The sequence below is a fragment of the Carcharhinus amblyrhynchos genome, chromosome 1, assembly GCF_965287045.1.
Source record: "Carcharhinus amblyrhynchos chromosome 1, sCarAmb.v2.hapA, whole genome shotgun sequence".
NCBI lineage: Eukaryota > Metazoa > Chordata > Chondrichthyes > Carcharhiniformes > Carcharhinidae > Carcharhinus > Carcharhinus amblyrhynchos.
Window position 1 is genome coordinate 25,811,823 of NC_137324.1, and position 19,298 is coordinate 25,831,120.

At 43.8% G+C, this 19,298-nt stretch overlaps 1 protein-coding gene across 2 annotated transcripts in view; it reads left to right on the forward strand.

Moving 5' to 3' along the window:
* Positions 1 to 2,067: 2,067 nt before the first annotated feature.
* Positions 2,068 to 19,298, forward strand: part of uvssa (UV-stimulated scaffold protein A) — a 104,004-nt gene continuing 86,773 nt past the window's right edge. The window contains exons 1-4 of one of the 2 annotated variants that reach the window (XM_080200372.1): positions 2,068 to 2,456; positions 5,817 to 5,928; positions 9,594 to 9,924; positions 13,207 to 13,327. In XM_080200372.1, coding sequence (XP_080056498.1) covers positions 5,819 to 5,928; positions 9,594 to 9,924; positions 13,207 to 13,327 — 562 coding nt within the window. In that variant the 5' untranslated portion in view covers positions 2,068 to 2,456; positions 5,817 to 5,818. The remainder of the gene's footprint in view (positions 2,457 to 5,816; positions 5,929 to 9,593; positions 9,925 to 13,206; positions 13,328 to 19,298) is intronic. The other variant, XM_080200463.1, reaches the window with a different exon arrangement.

Below are 19,298 nucleotides of genomic sequence, written 5' to 3' on the forward strand. Positions count from 1 at the left end.
TAGAGGTGGAGAGACTCTTCCCGCTCAAAAAAGACAGTAGGACTAGGGGGCACAGCCTCAAGATAAAGGGGAGGCGGTTTAGAACGGAGTTGAGGAGGAACTTCTTCACTCAAAGGGTGGTGAATCTCTGGAATTCTCTGCCCGTTGAAGTGGTGGAGGCTGCCTCGCTAAATATTTTTAAGAAGCGGGTTGATGGGTTTTTGATAAGAGAGGGGATTAAGGGTTATGGGGAGAGGGCGGGAAAGTGGAACTGAGCCACAACAGATCAGCCATGATCTTATTGAATGGCGGGGCAGGCTCGAGGGGCTAGATGGCCTACTCCTGCTCCTATTTCTTATGTTCTTATCAGTACTTTGAGGAAGTAACAAGCAGTGTGGATAAAGGGGAACCAGTTGATGTAATATATTTGAATTTCCAAACTGTATTTGATAAGGAGCAACATGAAAGGTTACTGCACAGAAGTAATGACGTTAGCAATTTACATTAACACGGACACAGGATTGACCAACAGGAAACAGGAAGTTGGGATAAGTGGGTAATTTTCACATTGGCAAACTGAAACTAAAAGTTTAGTTATTAGTCATAGGTAGGGTTACATTAACACTGCAATGAAGGTCCTGTGGAAATCCCCTAATCGCCACACTCCAGTGCAAGGGAGAATTTAACATGACCAATGCACCTAAGCAGCACATCACAACTGTGGGAGGAAACCTGAATATCCAAAGGAAACTCACACTGAACGTGCAGACTCCATACAGACAATGGCCTAAGCCAGGAATCAAACCCAGGCCTCCGGCATTGTGGGGCAGCAGTGCTAATCACTGTGCCACTGTGTTGCCTCACTCTGCAGGGTATTAGTGAGACTACACAAATACTTTTAAATGTTTTCAGAATTCTTAATGTCATTATCCCTTTCCAGTTCTGAAAACACTAACAATAAAGGTTTACTTTTCACTCCACTTTTCAAGTGCAGAACCAAAGACGGCAATAAAGAGAAAATGCTGGCAACTGTCAGCAGGTCTGGCAGTATCAATGGAGAGGTAAACATTTCAGGTCGATGAATTTTGATCATAACCACAGGATACAATACCAGTTTGAATTATAGTAGTCCCTTTGTAACTAAAGTGGTTGAAGCGGGCTCTGATTAAAACAAAAAGTCATCCAAACTCGAAACGCTGGCTCTATTCTCTTTCTCCACAGATGCTGCCAGACCTGCTGAGATTTTCCAGCATTTTCAGATTTTTATTTAGAGTCCAGCATCCACAGTATTCTGTAGTCGAATTAAATGTCTCATACTCATATGGTAGTATTGGGTGAGAAACTTTCAGCAGGTACCTGACATTTGAAAAAATGTTCCCGAGTCAAGCGAGATATCAGTTTCAGGGGAAGAAGTCACAGAAGGAGTTTACATGGCAGATCAGGTTTAGGCAGCCCAGGATCATGGGTTCAAGCCAGGCCCGGTTTACGGTAGGCTGCCTTTATCCAGTTGCGGGACAGGTGCGGGGGGGGATCGGGGACGGGTTGGGTTTAGGGTTTCGGGACCGTCAGGACTCTCCTCTATTTAAAATGGCGGCCCATCAATAACGCCCATTAGTTCCAGCCTGACTCCAGATTCCGCTTTGAATCACTCTAGGACCGGCGACCGAGACTCAATCCACCCATAAAGCACGGCGCTGACACCGGCAGGAGCAACATCTCCAAACGGCAACTGGAAACTTCCAGAGCGGCTTCCACCGGACGTCCCGCACCCTTCTCGTGGACCCCACTGTTATTGGTCGCTGGTGTGACATTCCCGACATCTATTGGTCCATTGGGCTGCCATTCAGAGCACCTGAACCGGAAATCCCGCCTCTCCACTCCGGACCCGCTCTGATTCGTGCCGGTGTGGAGTCCCCGATGTCGATTGGCTTGATGGGCTGTCAGTCAGAGATCCCCAGATCGGAAGTCCCGCCTGCATACTCCGGACCCGCTCTGATTGGCAGCTGTGGTAGAATACCCATTTCCGATTGGCCAGCACGGCTGTCACTCAGGGCTCGGACCGGAAGTGGTGTTGTGGTGTGCCGGGCCCGGCCCTGGGCCTGAGTGTGTTTACAGTCGGCGGAGAGAGTAGCCGAGGTGATAGCGGCTGCCTGGACTGCTGCGTATTGCCAATGACTCTCCGCTCACCTCGCACGACCCAACAACAGGTTGTATTCATATAGTGCCATCAACAGCCTGAAACGTCCCAATCAGCTTGGGCTCTAAGTTGCAGCAGCTGGGGGGTTTCTTACTGATCGCTCAGCCTCTTCAAACCATTATGTACAAGATAGTTAAAGGGGGCTTGTGGATTTAAATGAATCAACTTCAAATGGGTATATTGGTCCCCGGGTGTTTCTCAGCACTGCCATCAAACAGAAATTGAGAAAGAGCCAAAGGAGAAGGTGTTGGGACAAGTAATCAAAAGCTTAGTCAAAGAGGTAGGTTTCAAGTAGAATATCTTTAAAAATTCTTACTGGTTCCGATTTCATTTATTATTGTCACATTTATTAGGATACTGTGAAAAGTATTGTTTTTTGCATGCTATACAGACAAAGCATACTGTTCATAGAGAAAGAGAGGAGAGGGTGTAGAATGTAATGTTACAGTCATAGAACCCATGATGTGGAGGTGCCGGAATTGGCCTGGGGTAGGCACAGTAAGAAGCCTCAACTCCTTAAGTGGCCCACTCACCTGATGAAGGAGCAGTGCTCCAAAAGCTCGTGATTCCAAATAACTTTAACCTGGTGTTGCGGAGACTTCCTATAATCGTGGAAAGCGTTGTTACAGAGTTTAAAATAGTTATAGTACAGTTTTAAAAGGTTAGAATGAGAGTAAAAGGTAGAATTAGAGGGCATGCCAGGCACTGCTTGCAAGATGCTGCCTTACTCTGGCATCATCTTGGAACCTAGCTATGGTATAGAGAAAGATCAGCTTAGTATATGGTAGGTCCATTCAAAAGTCTGATGGCAGCAGGGAAGAAACTATTCTTGAGTCGGTTGGTATGTAATCTCAGAATTTTGTATCTTTTTCCCAATGGCAGACAGTGGTAATGTGGGGTCCTTGATTATGCTGGATGCTTTTCCGAGGCAGCAAGAAGCGTAGACAGAGTCATGGATTTGAGGCTGATGGACTGGGCACACAACACTTTGTAGTTTCTTGCAGTCTTGGTCAGAACAGGGTCCATACTAAGCTGTGATACATCTGGAGAGGATGCTTTCTATGGTGCATCTGTAGACAGTGGTGAGAGCTGTAGCAACATGCCAAATTTCCTTTGCCTCTTGAGAAAGTAGAGGCGTTGGTGGGATTTCTTAACTGTAGTATTGGTGTGGAGGGACCAGGTGATATGTACACCTAGAAACTTGAAGCTCTTGACCATTTCCACTTCATTCCTGTTGATGCAGACAGGGGCATGTCCCCCACTACGCTTCCTGAAGTTGATGGCTATCTCCTTTGCTTTACTGACATTGAGAGAGAGAGATTATTGTTGTTGTACCAGTTCAGCAGATTCTCTATCTGTGGGTGCTAATGGCTATAGGCTCATATTTTTATTGCCCACCCATACCTTCCTTTGAGAAGGTGGTGGTGAGTTGCTGCCTTGAAGTGCCACAGTCTGTGTGATGTAGGTACACCCACAATGCTGTTAGAGAGGGAGTTCCAGGATTTTGACCCAGGGACTGTGAAGGAACAGGGATATAGTTTGAAGTTAGGATGGTGTGTGACATGGAGGGAGCTTGTAGGAGCTGGTGTTCCTTAAGGAGGTGGAGCAACTGTTTTTTCTTTCGAGGATGTAGTTAGCATTTCAGAATATTCCAGTGACAATGATGAAACAGTAATTTGTGTCCTCGTCTGGGTGGTGTGTAACTTGGAGGGAAGCGTTGGTGTTCCCATGCCACTTTTTTTTTTCTTGTCCTTCTTGATATCTTCACAGGGAAAGAAGATTTGATCAAAGTAAGTTCAATCATTTACTGCAGTTTATCCTGTAGTATGCATGTACAACAGTCACAGTGTGCTGATGTGGGAGGGAGTGGACGTTGAACCCAACAACTAACTTATACAGCAGACTGTATTTACAGCATAGCAATTGTCCATTTGGCCCAACAGATCTATGCTGACGTTTGTGCTTCACATGAGTCTCCTTCCATTTTCATCTTCCCCATCATCATAACCTTGTATTCCTTTCTCCCTCGTGTACTAATCTAGCTTCCCCCAATCCATCCATGCTATTTCCATCAAGAACTCATAACAACTAGTAACTGAATAGAAATGTTTCTCTTGAACTCCTTATCAAGTGACTATCTTGTGACTGGCTTCTTGAGTAATTTGCAAATGTGTCCATCCAGGCAACTGGTGAATATTTTGTCACACTCCTGGTCTGAACTTTAGTAGAAAGACTTATAATGGTGCATTGGCTCTGCATATGGCAGTGTTAATAGAGGTCTTTGGTCACTTGCTTCAGCACCATGCTAAAGAAATGCGTGCACATGGCTCAATGTGATTCATTCTCTGGTGATATCTCTACCCCTTCTCCCGCGATGGCCTGGCTTTCTCATGTCAACCCTGCAAAATGCATACCTGTGATACCTAACTCACTATAGCTGATGGAACATAGAACATTACAGCGCAGAACAGGCCCTTCGGCCCACAATGTTGCGCCGACCAGTTAAAAAACAATGACCCTCTAACCTAAACCAATCCCTTTTCATCCATAAACCTATCCACGGATCTCTTAAACGCCCCCAAACTGCAGCAGGCAGGGCATTCCAATCCCTCACCACCCTCTGGGTAAAGAACCTACCCCTGACATCTGTCCTATAACTACCCCCCCTTAATTTAAAGCCATGCCCCCTCGTGCTAGCTTTCTCCATCCAAGGAAAAAGGCTATCACTATCCACCCTATCTAAACCTCTAATCATCTTATATGTTTCAATAAGATCCCCTCTTAGCCGCCTTCTTTCTAGTGAAAACAACCCCAAATCCCTCAGTCTCTCGTCATAGGACCTCCCCTCCATACCAGGCAACATCCTGGTAAACCTCCTCTGCACCCTCTCCAAAGCCTCCACATCCTTCCTATAATGTGGGGACCAGAACTGCACACAATACTCCAAGTGCAGCCGCACCACAGTTGTGTACAGTTGCAACATGACGCTGCGACTCCTAAATTCAATCCCCCTACCAATAAACGCCAAGACACCGTATACCTTCTTAACAACCTTATCTACTTGATTCCCAAGTTCAGATGATTCTTTGCCAAAACTTTGACAAAGGGCCATCAGGACTCGAAACATCAGCTCTTTTCTCTCCTGACGGTTGCTGCCAGGCCTGCTGAAGTTTTCCAACATTTTCTCTTTTGGTTTCAGATTCCAGCATCCACAGTAATTTGCTTTTGTCCATTGTTTTAATATTTAACTAAAACCCCCTACTCTGCCAGGGACCATATCCCCCTATTCCCATCCTATTCATGTATTTGTCATAACATCCTTTAAAAGTCATTATTGTATCTGCTTCCACTACCTTCCCCGACAATGAGTTTCAGGCACCCACCACCCTCTGTGTAAAAATCTTGCCTCATACATCTCCTTTAAACCTTGCCTCTTACCTCTTAAATCTCTGCCACCTGGTAATTGACTCTTTATTGTGTAAGACTTAGGAAAAGCTGTTGGCATTGGTTTATTAAATGTTTATGGTTTATGTTCCAAAAATCAAGGTACAATGAATTAATTACCAAAACAGCTTTGGGATTGGATGGATTCAGAATCTGCATGTTACACTGAGTTTATATTTTTATTCTTTCTTTACAGTAATGGAAGCTGAGCAGCATGAGAAGCTTTCTCGGCTGGTCGAGGACCTCACCACCTCTGGACAACAAGCGTTAAACCCAGAAAAGATGAAAGAGCTAAAGAAAATTTGCAAGTATGAAGTTGCTAAATTGCAATGTTTGCTGAGGGAGGACAATGTTAAACTTAAAAGTTGATTTATTAGTCTCAAGTAAGGCTTACATTAACACTGCTGTGAAGTTACTGTGAAATTCCCCGAGTTGCTACACTTCGGCGCCTGTTCGAGTCAATGCACCTATCCAGCACGTCATTCAGACTGTAGGAGAAAACTGGAGGAAATCCACGCAGACATTGCAAGAACATGCAAACTCCACATGGGCAGTGATCCAAGCTGGGAATCAAACCCGAATCCCTGGCGCTGTGAGGCAGCAGTGCTAACTACTGTGCCACTGTGCTGCCCACAATGTGGCATATCATGTCAGAATGATGGACCAAGCAAAGGAGGAATGCCTTCCCTGAGAAGGCAGTCTTTTGGGTTTGTGGATGACTTGCTTTCACTTCAGTTCTAGGATTTCTGATGTGGCCGATGAGTCTAATGAACAATCCGCAGATCCTGCCACATGCAAGAGTGGCAGTCCAAAGATGTGTGGGTTCGGTTGATTGGCCATGCTAAATTAACCCTATTGTGAGGGTGATTAACAGGGTAAATATGAGGGTTTATGGGAATTGGGCCTGGATGGGATTGTGGTCAGTGCTTCCTTCTGCGGTGTAGGGATTGATTCAATACAAGAGGCGCTTGAAGGGTTGGATACGCAGAGCCCCAGAAGTCAACTGGTTGCCTGCTGAAGATTCCAGAGAAACTAAAAGTTTTTTCTTAGCTATTGAAGTTATTTCTGTTGGGAGGTCTGTTGGCTTTCAGATAGAGTTAAGACTGGATACTGGTGGAATCTTTGCAGAATTTATTCACCCCTGGAATGCAGCCATCATTGTCACAACCAACATTTCTTGGGAACCACCTTCTGAACTACTGCAGTCCATGTGGTGTAGGTACACCCACAGTTCTGTTAGGGAGGGAGTTTAACCCAGCAATAGCGATGTGGTTCCAAGTCAGGGGTAGTGTGAAGCTTGGAGAGAAGCCTGCAGTTGTGGTGTTCCTATGTGTCTATTCTTCTTGTCCTCCTAGGTGGTTGAAGTTGGGACTGTGAAGGTGCTTTAAAAAAGCATATGGTCACCTGCTGCAGCCCATTTTGTGGATGACCCACAGTGCTGCCATTATACCGCTGGTGGGTGGGGGAGGTTTATTAATAATTTATTCATTCATGGGATGTGTGCATTGCTGACCAGGGCAGTATATATTACCCATCCTTTTCTACCCATCATGGTGGTGTTGAGCCACCTTCTGGAACCTCTGCTGTCTGTTTAGTGTAGGTACGCTACTAGGAAGGGACTGAATATTTAAGGCGATGCATTGGGGTACCAGTCAAACAGGCTGCTTTGTTCTGGATAAGGTTGGGCCTTGAGTGTTGTTTGAGTTGCATATATCCAGGCAATTGGACAGTATTCCATCACACTGCAAGCTTGGCAGACTTTGGGTAGTCAGAAGGTGATTTACTCGCTGTAGAATAGTGGAACAGTCGTTAGCATTGCTGCCTCACAGCACCAGAGACCTGTGTTGATTCCCAGCTTGTGTCACTGTCTGTGTGGAGTCTGCATATTCTCCCCGTGACTGCATGGGTTTCCTCTGGGTGCTCTGGTTTCTTCCCACAATTTGAAAGATGTACTGGTTAGATGCATTGGCTATGCTAAATTCTCCCTCAATGTACCCAAACAGGTGCTGGAGTGTGGCGACTAGGGGATTTTCACAGTAACTTCATTAATGGAAGCCTACTTATGACACTAATAAATAAACTTAAACAGTTTTTACATGTCTGCTCCAGTTAAGTTTTCTGGTTAATAATAAGTTCCAAGATTTTGGTGGACGACTCAGTGATGGTAGTACAAACATATGAATTAAGACTGGGCCATTTGGTCCCTTGAGTCCGCTTCGCCATTAATAAGGTCATGGTTGTTCTCAGTGTGGCCTCAACTCTACATTCTGCATTGATAACCTTTGACTCCCTTGTTAGTTCAGATTCCACCTACCTCTACCTTAAAAATATTAAATGACCCTGCATCCATTTCTCTCTGGGAGAGTTGAAAAACTAATGATCTGGTGAAAGAAAAAATTGTTCTTTTCCCCTCTATCTCCATCTTACATGAGTGACCCCTGTACACAATATTCTAGATGTGTTCCCATCAATACCCTGTACAACTGTAGTAAAACATCTCTGCTTTTATATTAATTCCCTTTGCAATAAGAGACAGCATTTCATTTGCCCACCTAATTGTTTGCTTTATTTGTATTCTGACATTTCCTGATTCATGTACCAGATCCCTCTGTACCTTGTTCTGCAGTCTCTCACTCTTTAAATAAAGTGCCATTGAATAATGTGGGGAGATGGTTAGATTCTCCTTTGTTGGACATAAACATTGCCTACCACTTGTGTGCGTGAATGTTACTTACCACTTGTCAGCCAAAGCCTGAATCTGGTTAGACCATACTGGAAGCCGATGGAAAGGCAGCTAAGTCATTTGAATCTTTTAAAAATGTATTTTAAATACATTTAGCAGGTCCCGATCGACTCTCCCATCCCGCCAGGAGTACTTCATTCGGTGGGGCTTAGAGTAGCTCCCTATGTTCGGGGAACTAGCGGGAGACCCTGTCGGAATGAAGAGGGGGCAATCAGGGCTCCCAAGAGGATTGGACAGCAGTTGGGGGGCAGAGAGGGGTGTTGTGGTGTCCCCTGGGCATGGGTACCCTGGCAGTGCCAGCCTGTGCCCTTTGGCACTGCCCAAAGGACAAAGTGTCCATGCCCAGGGGGCACCTTGGCACTGTCCATCAAGGTGGCAGGGCCTATTGTGGGTGAGGTTGGGGGAGGGTCCTGCTGCCATTCTGCAGACAGGATCAGTCTGGGATGGAGGGAAGGCAGTGATTGGGACGGGTCCTGCTGAGGTGAGGGGGGTAGGGGGATCGCCACCGGTGGGGGGCTGTGTGAGGTGGACTGTGCATCTGGGGTGCTTCGGGGTTGGGGGTGAGTGGGGGGTCAGGGCTGGCCTGGGAATTGTTGTGGGAGCTGCCATCGGACCATGGGTGGGGCTGGGGGTCTGGAGGGGCAGCACTGCAGCGATCAAGCTGGCCAGTAAATGGGGAGTCTGACAAATCGGGGTCACTGTGCATGTGCAGAGTTCCAGAACTGTCAAATTCCGGCTCAAACTGGTTCCGCCCGCCAGGGATTTTAATGAGATTCACGACTGGGACCTCTGCAGCGCACTGACTGCGGAGATTCGGGTGAGAAGCTGAACTGACAAAGAACTCGGGAGTAGAACAGTTTTCCCGCCAATTCAGCACTTTTGGGAGACTCGCGACCAATGTTCCTATTGGTGGGGGAATCCAGAACTAGGGGTCATAGTTTTATAACTGAGATGAGAAGAAATTTCTTCACCCTGAGAATGCTGAATGTGTGGAATTCACTACCACAGAAAGTAATTGAGGCCAAAACTTTGTGTGATTTCCAGAAGAAATTAGATATAGCTCCTGGGGCTAAAGTGATCAGGGGATATGGGAGGAAGGGGGGAATCTGGAAGTTGAATTTGTTGACCATAATGAATGACAGAACAGGCCCGATGGGCTGAATGGCCTACACCTGCTTCTAGTTTCTATATTTCTATGTTTCTAAACTATGAAAATATATACTTTTACAGATCATCTGATGATTACATCAAGCAAGTGTACCACTTAATCATGACACAGTTAAACCAAGAACATGCAGAGATCCGTCTGTCTGCGTTCCAAATAGCAAACGAACTATTTGTGCGTTCACATCAGTTTCGGACGTTGCTTGTTTCTAACTTTCAGGAATTCTTAGAGTTAACAGTGGAATCAGATTATGAGCAGCCGCTACCTCCACCAAAAGAAGCAGCTCAGAAATTGAAGGAAATGGCAATCAAATCTGTAGAGGAATGGCATGAGAAATACGGCGAGGCTTACAAGAAACTCTCTCTGGGTTATCATTTCCTAAAACATGTTAAGAAGGTGAATATTTTTGTGATTTTTTTTAACAAATAAAGTTTCATTTTTATTTCGTTAAAGAATTAAATGCTCAATATATTTGAAATGGGACATAGAAAAATGTGCATCAATGCTGTTCCAAATTAAAAATTATGCATATCAGCATTTTTGTGAAATACTTAGTATAATCTTGTAACAATTTTGTCAAGTTTCAGTGTGCCGTTATTAATATCTCCCTATAGATCTCCTGCACTTGAAATTTTAAAAAGCCATACTTTTTAAAACAGAAAATATTTGAAGTGGGAAATAATCTTTTAGTGTTTCTAGTCAGCTTCCTAATGACCATGGAATGCACAGCAAGGAAACATTATAGTCTTAAAGGGATTCTCCAGGGCACTGCAGCTACATTTTAGCAGGAGAATGATATATACTGTGTTACATGACATAATGGCTCCAAGCAGAGGAAATAGTTGCTCTCCCCACATTTCTTCTCCTCCTCCTCCTCCTCCTCTTCTCTCTCTCTCTCTCTCTCTCTTCCACCCCTCCACCCCCCCCCCAGCCTTTTCACTTTTTTTGAATTAAATCCCTTAATCTTTCCTGGAACGATCCCAAGTGCCAGTCCATCCAAATAATTTCCTACTTCCAATGAAATTCTGGATTTAATGTAACTTTTTTAATGGGACAGTCAAAACTGCATATCGTACTCTAAATTGTGGAATAACTAATGTTTTTTGTACAAACTTGTCATTACATCTTTGTACTCTGTCAATATTTTCCAAATCCAAAATGATTTGGAGACTTTTTTCTATGTACCTGGAATGCAGTACCAGGGATTGTGCCTTTCAACCATTAATATCTTTGGGCTATAACTTGTGAGCTACAGGGCGGTGTAACTGGGGGACACCTCAAAGAAGCGCTGGGGAAACCACACTTCCTGCCACCACCAAAGCAACTGCTCAGGAAGTTCAAACATCTGCTGGACAATTGCCTTGCATTATAAACCATCCAATAATGCAATTTGAATTGTAAACTTTGGATGATTTTGACTGCCTTGCGTCAATAGTTACCAGAAAAAGTTGGAATTAAAACTGTTTCGAACTTCTGGGTAACTATTTATACTGATCCAAACCGATCCCTCCCCATGGGATTTTTGCCTAAACTCCCAGGGGACTACCCTTACACCGACACACACACCACCACCACCACCAACACACACACACCCCCTGCTGCTTTACAAACCTACCGTCTCTCTGTCTTGAAAGTGGCTGGTCCTTTAAACTTACTTGTAACTCGTGCAGTAAAAAAAAGGGGCATGGCCGCCTTCTGACCAATTCTGCAGCGTTCAATAAGGTATGTGCTGTCTTGTTCTGCCTATCGGGTGAGACAGGATCGAGATGACTTTCAGGTGAGGAAGTAGATGTAGAGTGGTAGTCTCACTCTTGATTGCCACTTTGTAGAAGTTCAGGCCCTGTGTTGACTATTTTTTAGTGTTTTTCTATTCACCATATTCCATGTGTTTTCTCCCAAAACATATTACTTCACTCCAATCAATGTTATATTCTTACTCCAGTCAATGTTACATCTGTCACCTCCTGGTACATTCTGACAGTCTGCTTATGTTACCCTCAAGACTTTTATGATTCTCTTGTAATTGTCCAAAACTTGTTTTTTTTCCATTGTCAAATTTTTGTGGTTGAGTTCCCTGAAGCCAAATGAAAATCAGCTGCATAAATCCAGAACAAAAGTTGGATGCAGCACTAAGCCCTGAGACACCACTTGCATCTGTCTATTCTTTAGTCTGGACAAGATTCATTTACGCTGGATCAGAATTTGCAATCTGCCATTAGTTGCCGGTTTAATTTCTGAGAGAATTTTTCATGGTGAGTTGCTGCAAGTGGAACATTGGAGAAGTGCACCTGAGGGCTATGTGAGGTAAACGGTTGTGTATTTCTTATCGAATAAAATTGAAAACTTATTGATGAGCAGAGAGGTGTCTTCAACAGGAAATAAGTGAAGTTACAGTGAATAATTGCTCGGTTATACAGAACTTGAGTATTGCTGAAGATAGACATGTTGTCGGAGCTTCTCATCTTGCACCCATCAGGACAAGTCCATGAATGCCAAATTTCAAAGAGAACAATTTATACTGTATCAGCACCCCTTTCCTAATGCAGTATAGATTGTTCCCATTGAAATTTGGCATTCTTGCAATTGTCTTGATGAGGGCAAGACAAAAAGTTAAAGAGTAATCAATTCACTGTTAAATTGAGTTGCAAAAACAACATAGAGAGGAAAGATTGGATTATGAGAAAAAGATCTCCAGAAACAGTTAAAAGTTGAAGCTTAGACTCCAAACTGGTAAAAGTTGATATCCTGTGGTTGATTGGTTGTTGGCTTTGATCTGCAAACTTAGTAAATTGTTGCGCTGTCCCTGAATTTTCTCATTAATTGTAATTCTTTGGTTAGGCTGTACCGAGGAACTTTATTTTCAGCGGATGTCGCTGTTCAATACTGCTGTTAAGTATCTTCTTTGTTCTCTTAGATTGGCCATTCAGTTGTGTGTTACTTTATGCACACAGTAATAAGAGCAGCAGGAGTAGGAGCAGAAGTAGACCATTTAGCCCATCAAACCTGCTTTACCATTCAATCGGCTTAGGGATGATCTACTTCAACTTTACTTTCCTGCCACTTCCCGTACTCTTAGTTTGCCTGAGAGATCAAAGCATCTATTAATCTCAGCCTTAAATATGCTCAACAATTGGGTATCTGCAACTTTTTGGGTAGAGAATTCCAAAAAAATGTGTTTTAAGCTTCCTGAAACTTCTCCCAATAGTGCAGAAGGAGGCCATTCGGCCCATTGAGTCTGCACTGACCACAATCCCACCTAAACCCTATTCCTGTAACCACACATTTTTACCCTGCTAATCTCCCTGACGCTAGGGTCAATTTTAGCATGGCTAATCAACCTAGCCAGCAGATCTTTGGACTGTGGGAGGAAACCGGAGCACCTGGAGGAAACCCAAACAGACTCACGCAGAATGTGCAAGCTCCACACAGGCAGTGAACTGAAGCCGGAATTGAACCCGGGTCCCTGGCGCTGTGAGGCAGCAGTGCTAACCACTGTGTCACCATGCAGCCTGTGATCTTAGGTATAAATTTTTTTTATGTAAAGATGTTTTCTGTTTTAAAGAAAAGTTAATATATTTGTGCTAAGAGTGGTTTCACCCCTTTAATGTGATGCTTAGCTTCAGTGCACCAATTTTTATTCCTTAAATTGAACTTTATTTTTCTCTCATTGACATTTAGGTGGATTTCCAAGATCTTGGGGCTAGAACCCAAGCTGAAAGGAAGCGGGAAGAAGAGAGATTGAAAAGATTGGAGAATATTAACAACATGAGAGTAAATCGAGTGGAACAAGAAATAGAAGGTGTGCTCCAAATTCTATATTCTTGATTCTGTTGATTTAATTGATGTATATGTATGGAAAATATAATATTAAGTAATCCTCTTCTATTTTGTTGTTTTCAACGAGAAGCTTGTCATAGAATAGAATCCCTACGGTGCAGAAGAAGACCATTCAGCCCATCAAGTCTGCACTGACCACAAATCCCACCTATTCCCGTGACCCCCTGCATTTACCCTAGCTAGATCTTTGACTAAGGGGCAATTTAACATGGCCAATCCACCTAACCCAAACGCCTTTGGACTGTGGGAGGAAACCCAGAGCACCTGGAGGAAACCCAGGCAGTCACGGGGAGAATGTGCAAATTCCACACTCACAGTGACCCAAGCTGGGAATCGAACCTGGGTCCCTGATGCCTTGAGGCAGCAGTACTTAAATGGAGGGCCAATTTATGTTTAAAGATACAGGAAGGAAGAATAAGTGAGGATCACAGTGGAGGATTCTGTGGTTTGATTTTTCCACAATCCCATTTCAGATCATGGAAACAAATTAGAATAATTAAGATGGGTGAACCCCAATAGTTAAGGTGCAACAGAGATGCATGCCTCACTGTGCCAACAGCTACTGTGAGAGAGGCTGATCTAAACTCTTGTAGGCCATATAATGAGGTAAGTAAAGTTATTTTTCACTGGGGAATTTGGCAGATATTTTGGAAGTTACCAATCCCTGTTGTAGACACTCAACTGGACCACTGGATGGAGGGAGGGCTACACTGGACAGAATTCCTAGGAGATCCTAGGAACCCCTGCAGACATTCCACCATTACGCTGCTGAGATGTAAGTGAGGCAGGCAACAAAGGCCTCGACTTCTGGCCACAATTTGGAAGGTATGTTACGTAGGATGGGAACTGAGTAGAACTAGGTCCCACTGTTCTGTACATTCTGTTACAACTCCACCTGAAATTTCCCCCTAAAAGAACAGAGTGACGACTTTAAAATGTAGTGACACATAAAGAGGTTAATGATACCAAGCTTGGGCTTTGCCGATCAAATGTTGCAGGAAGAAGGGAGCCTTAGGAAAATGAAGAATTTCTATTTTTGAGATCGTGAGGAAGAGTTGGAGCAGGAATGAGAAGCATGGTTGTGTTGAATTTTGTATAATGACACATTCAACATAAGATGTGATATGGCATTTTTGAAAACTTGCAAAGTTCATGGATAAAGATGCATCGTAGCATGAACGTAAGAACATAAGAACTAGGAGCAGGAGTAGGTCACCTGACCCCTCGAGCTGCTCTGCCATTCAATAAGATCATAGCTGATCTTTTCGTGGACTCAGCTCCACTTACCTGTCAACTGACCATAGCCCTTAATTTGTTTACTGTTTAAAAAATTATCTATCCTTGCCTTAAAAATATTCAATGAGGTAGCCTCAACTGCTTCATTGGACAGGGAATTCCACAGACTCTCAACCCTTTGTATGAAGAAGTTCTTCCTCAACTCAGCCCTAAATCTGCTGTCCCTTATTTTGAGGCCATGCCCCTGGTTTCACCTGTCAGTGGAAACAACTTCCCTGCTATTTTATCTATTCTTTTCATAATCTTATATGTTTCTATAAGATCTCCCCTCATTCGTCTGAATTCCACTGAGCATGGCTTCAGGCGGGTCAGTCTGTTCTCATAAGCCAACCCTCCCAACTCCGGAATCAACCTAGTGAACCTCCTCTGCACCCCTTCCAGTGCCAGTATGTCCTTTCTCAAGTAAGGAGACCAAAACTGTACACAGTACTCCAGGTGTGTCCTCACCAGCACCTCATACAGCTGCAATAAAACCTCACTGTTTTTAAACTCCGTCCCTCTAGCAATGAAGGACAAAATTCCATTTGCCTTCTTAATTACCTGCTGCACCTGCAAACCAACTTTTTGCGATTCCTGCACAAGGACACCCAGGTACCTCTGCACAGCAGCATGCTGCAATTTTTTACCATTTAAAGAATAATCCATTTTGCTGTTATTCCTACCAAAATGGATGATCTCACATTTACCAACATTGTACTCCATCTACCAGACTCTCGCCCACTCACTTAGACTATCTATATCCCTTTGCAGACTTCCAGCGTCCTCTGTACATTTTGCTGTACCACTCATCTTAGTGTTATCTGCGAATTTTGACACATTACACTTGGTCCCCAACTCCAAATCATCTATGTAAATCGTAAACAATTGTGGTCCTAACACTGGTAGGTACACCAGAAGTCACTGATCGCCAACCAGAAAAACACCTATTTACCCCCACTCTTTACTTTCTGTTCGTTAACCAATCTTCCATCCATGCTAATACGTTACCCATAACACTGTGCACCTTTATCTTATGCAGCAGTCTTTGGTGAGCACTATGTCAAATGCTTTCTGGAAATCCAGATATACACCCACAGGTTCCCCATTGTCCACTGCGCATGTAATGTTCTCAAAGAATTCCACCAGATTAGTCAAACATGACCTGCCGTTCATGAACCCATGCTGTGTCTTACCAATGGGATAATTCACATTCAGATGTCTCGCTATTTCTTCTTTGATGATAGAACATAAGAACATAAGAAATAGGAGCAGGAGTAGGCCATCTAGCCCTTCGAGCCTGCCCCGCCATTCAATAAGATCATGGCTGATCTGTCGCTGCTCAGTTCCACTTTCCCGCTCTCTCCCCATAACCCTTAATCCCCTCTCTTATCAAAAACCCATCAACCCGTGTCTTAAAAATATTTAGTGAGGCAGCCTCCACCACTTCAACGGGCAGAGAATTCCAGAGATTCACCACCCTTTGAGTGAAGAAGTTCCTCCTCAACTCCGTTCTAAACCGCCCCCCCTTTTATCTTGAGGCTGTGCCCCCTAGTCCTACTGTCTTTTTTGAGCGGGAAGAGTCTCTCCACCTCTATCCTATCCATCCCATTCATCATCTTAAACGTCTCAATGAGATCTCCCCTCATTCTTCTAAACTCTAACGAGTACAAGCCCAGTTTATTCAGCCTCTCCTCATAGCTCAACCCCCTCAACTCCGGAATCAGCCTAGTAAACCTCCTCTGCACTCCCTCCAAGGCCAAAATATCTTTGCGCAGGTGCGGCACCCAAAACTGCACACAGTACTCCAGCTGCGGCCTCACCAATGCCCTATACAGCTGCAGCAAGACCTCCCTACTTTTATATTCAATCCCCCTCGCTATGAAGGCCAGCATCCCATTCGCCTTCCTGACCACCTGCTGCACCTGCAAGCTGGGTTTTTGTGACCCATGCACAAGGACCCCGAGGTCCCTCTGCACCGTCGCCTGCTGCAGTTTTTCGCCCCGTAAGTAATAGTCCTTCCTACCATTCTTCCTACCAAAGTGGACCACCTCACACTTGCCAACATTAAATTCCATTTGCCATTTCCTGGCCCATTCGCCCAGCCTATCTAGATCCTTCTGCAGACTCTCCACACCCTCCGCACAATTTGCCGTTCCCCCAATCTTGGTGTCATCAGCAAATTTCGACACCCTACACTCGGTTCCCTCCTCCAGATCATCTATATAAATGGTAAAAAGCTGAGGCCCCAGCACCGACCCCTGGGGCACTCCACTAGTCACCATCCGCCAATCCGAATAGCACCCGTTGACCCCCACTCTCTGCCTCCTATTTGACAACCAATCCTCTATCCACGCTAATGCCCTACCCCCAACTCCATGTCCCTCGACCTTCTGCAATAACCTCTTGTGAGGTACTTTGTCAAACGCCTTCTGAAAATCTAGAAAGACCACATCCACCGGCTCTCCTCTATCCACCGCCCTAGACACATCCTCATAGAACTCCAGTAAATTTGTCAGACACGACTTCCCTTTAATGAAACCGTGCTGCGTCTGATAGATTCAAGCATTTTTCCTGCTACAGAAGTTAAGCTAACCGGCCTATAGGTCTTTTGTCTACCTCCCTTTTTAAACAGTGGCGTCACATTTGCTGTTTTCCAATCTGCAGGAACCACCCCAGAGTCTGGCAAATTTTGATAAATTACCACTAGTGCATTTGCTATTTCCCCCGTCATCTCTTTTAGTACCCTGGGATGCATTCCATCAGGGCCAGGAGACTTGTCTACCTTTAGCCCCATTAACTTGCGCAATACTACCTCCTCCGTGATCATGAAAGTTTTTAGGTACTCTCCTGTCATTGCCTTCCTGTCATCAATTTTCGGCAAGTTATTTGTGTCTTCCACTGTGAAGACCGACATAAAATACCTGTTCAATGCCTCAGCCGTTTCCTTATTTCCAGTTATTACATCCCCCTTCTAGTCCGCTAAAGGACCGTTGTTTACATGGGCTGTTGCCCTAAGACTACCTTATTTTTAGAAACAAATTAGCAGTTTCTAAATCGAACCTGATCAGCATTATATTGCTTTTAATTACAGAAACAGTAGTAATCCAAACTGGCATTTCAGAATGTTCAATTAGAGATTTTTTTAATATCAGCCCAGAAAATTGTTTCACTGAACAGGTGATAGTGAACCCCCCCCCCCCCCCCCCCGCCCCCAACCATCCCCTGACACAGTCTTATATGCAAATTGGTTGGTAAGCTACTACAAAAGACATTCTGTAAAAAGGATGACAGATATAAGATGCCTCTTGGAACTCAATGTAATTTAAAAATATCCATTATTAGTTTGTCTGAATGCCTCAAGTCTTGCTGTGAGCAAAATAACCTGAGACTGAGGTAGGAATTAAATAGTTCTACTTTTGGTTGCAGAGCAGTGATCTCCTTAAAAAAGGCCCTGGAGTTGACAGACCAAAAGATAGGGTTAACTGATAAGAGATTAAATTGTTATGTGCCTATGGGAAAAATTGCAAGTAACTCCATATGTCCTTGCAATATAGAATTAATTGTGCTAGGCCCTAAGGTTTATATCATGTGGACTTTCAATTGCTACAAGAATAACTTGCCCTTTGTTGATTTTTCTTGCAGCCGTGCTATTACCAGAAACCTGGAAGGAGGCTGCTTTTCCATAAATAGAAAATGCATCAATATTGATTCAAAGTATAGAAAGTTAAAAATGATATGCATTTATTCTATCTGATAATACAGCACTGCATTAACTGTAATCATACTTAGTGTGTCACATTTCAAAAACTAAAATTAAAAAAACAATTGAAATCTTCGCAGTCTTCAGCAATGGAAGCACCTTAATGACATTGTGACCGTTGTACTTTTAACCCTGACACATATTTTGGATATATAAAAAAGCAAGAGTGCCAGGTTCTGACTTGGAGATCTGAAGAGCAAGTGACCTCTGACTTCAGTGTTGATTTCACAATAATTAGAATTTATGAACTTTAAAGAGCCACTGAACTTCACCTTTGAGCATTGCATTTCTCTTCTTGTAAAAAGCATATGAACGTGAACAATATCACAGGATATCTGGTAATACAAATAGTGTAGCACAGTTAGGTGCAATTTTTGCTACCTTATTTTTCCATCTTATTTAAGAGTCACGCTGCAAATTTCTATGTCATTAGGACAGTCATTTGGAACTCGTGTGCAGACTATGTTAGCAATTGGGAATGTCTGAATTAGTGCAAAAACCAGAACATAAGAACAAAACAAACAGGAGAATTAGACCATATAGCCCCTCAAGCTTGCTCTGCTATTCAATACAATCATGGATCATCATTGGCTTTAATTCCAGTTTCCCCACCTGTTCCTTTGATTCTCTGAGAGACCATAAATCTGTCTAGCTCAGCTTTAAATATGTTCAACAATAAAGCATTCACAACCTTTTGGGTGAAGAAATTTCTCCTTATTTCTTGTCTTTTATTCTGAAATGGTGACCCTGTGTTCTAAATTTCCCCAGCCAGAGGAAATAACCTCTGTGTCTACCCTATCAAGCCCCTTCAGAATCATATATATTTGATGAAATGCATCCCAGGACATTGTGGAAGGCTAGGGAGGAAATTGTGGGCCCACTAGTAGAGATATTTGAA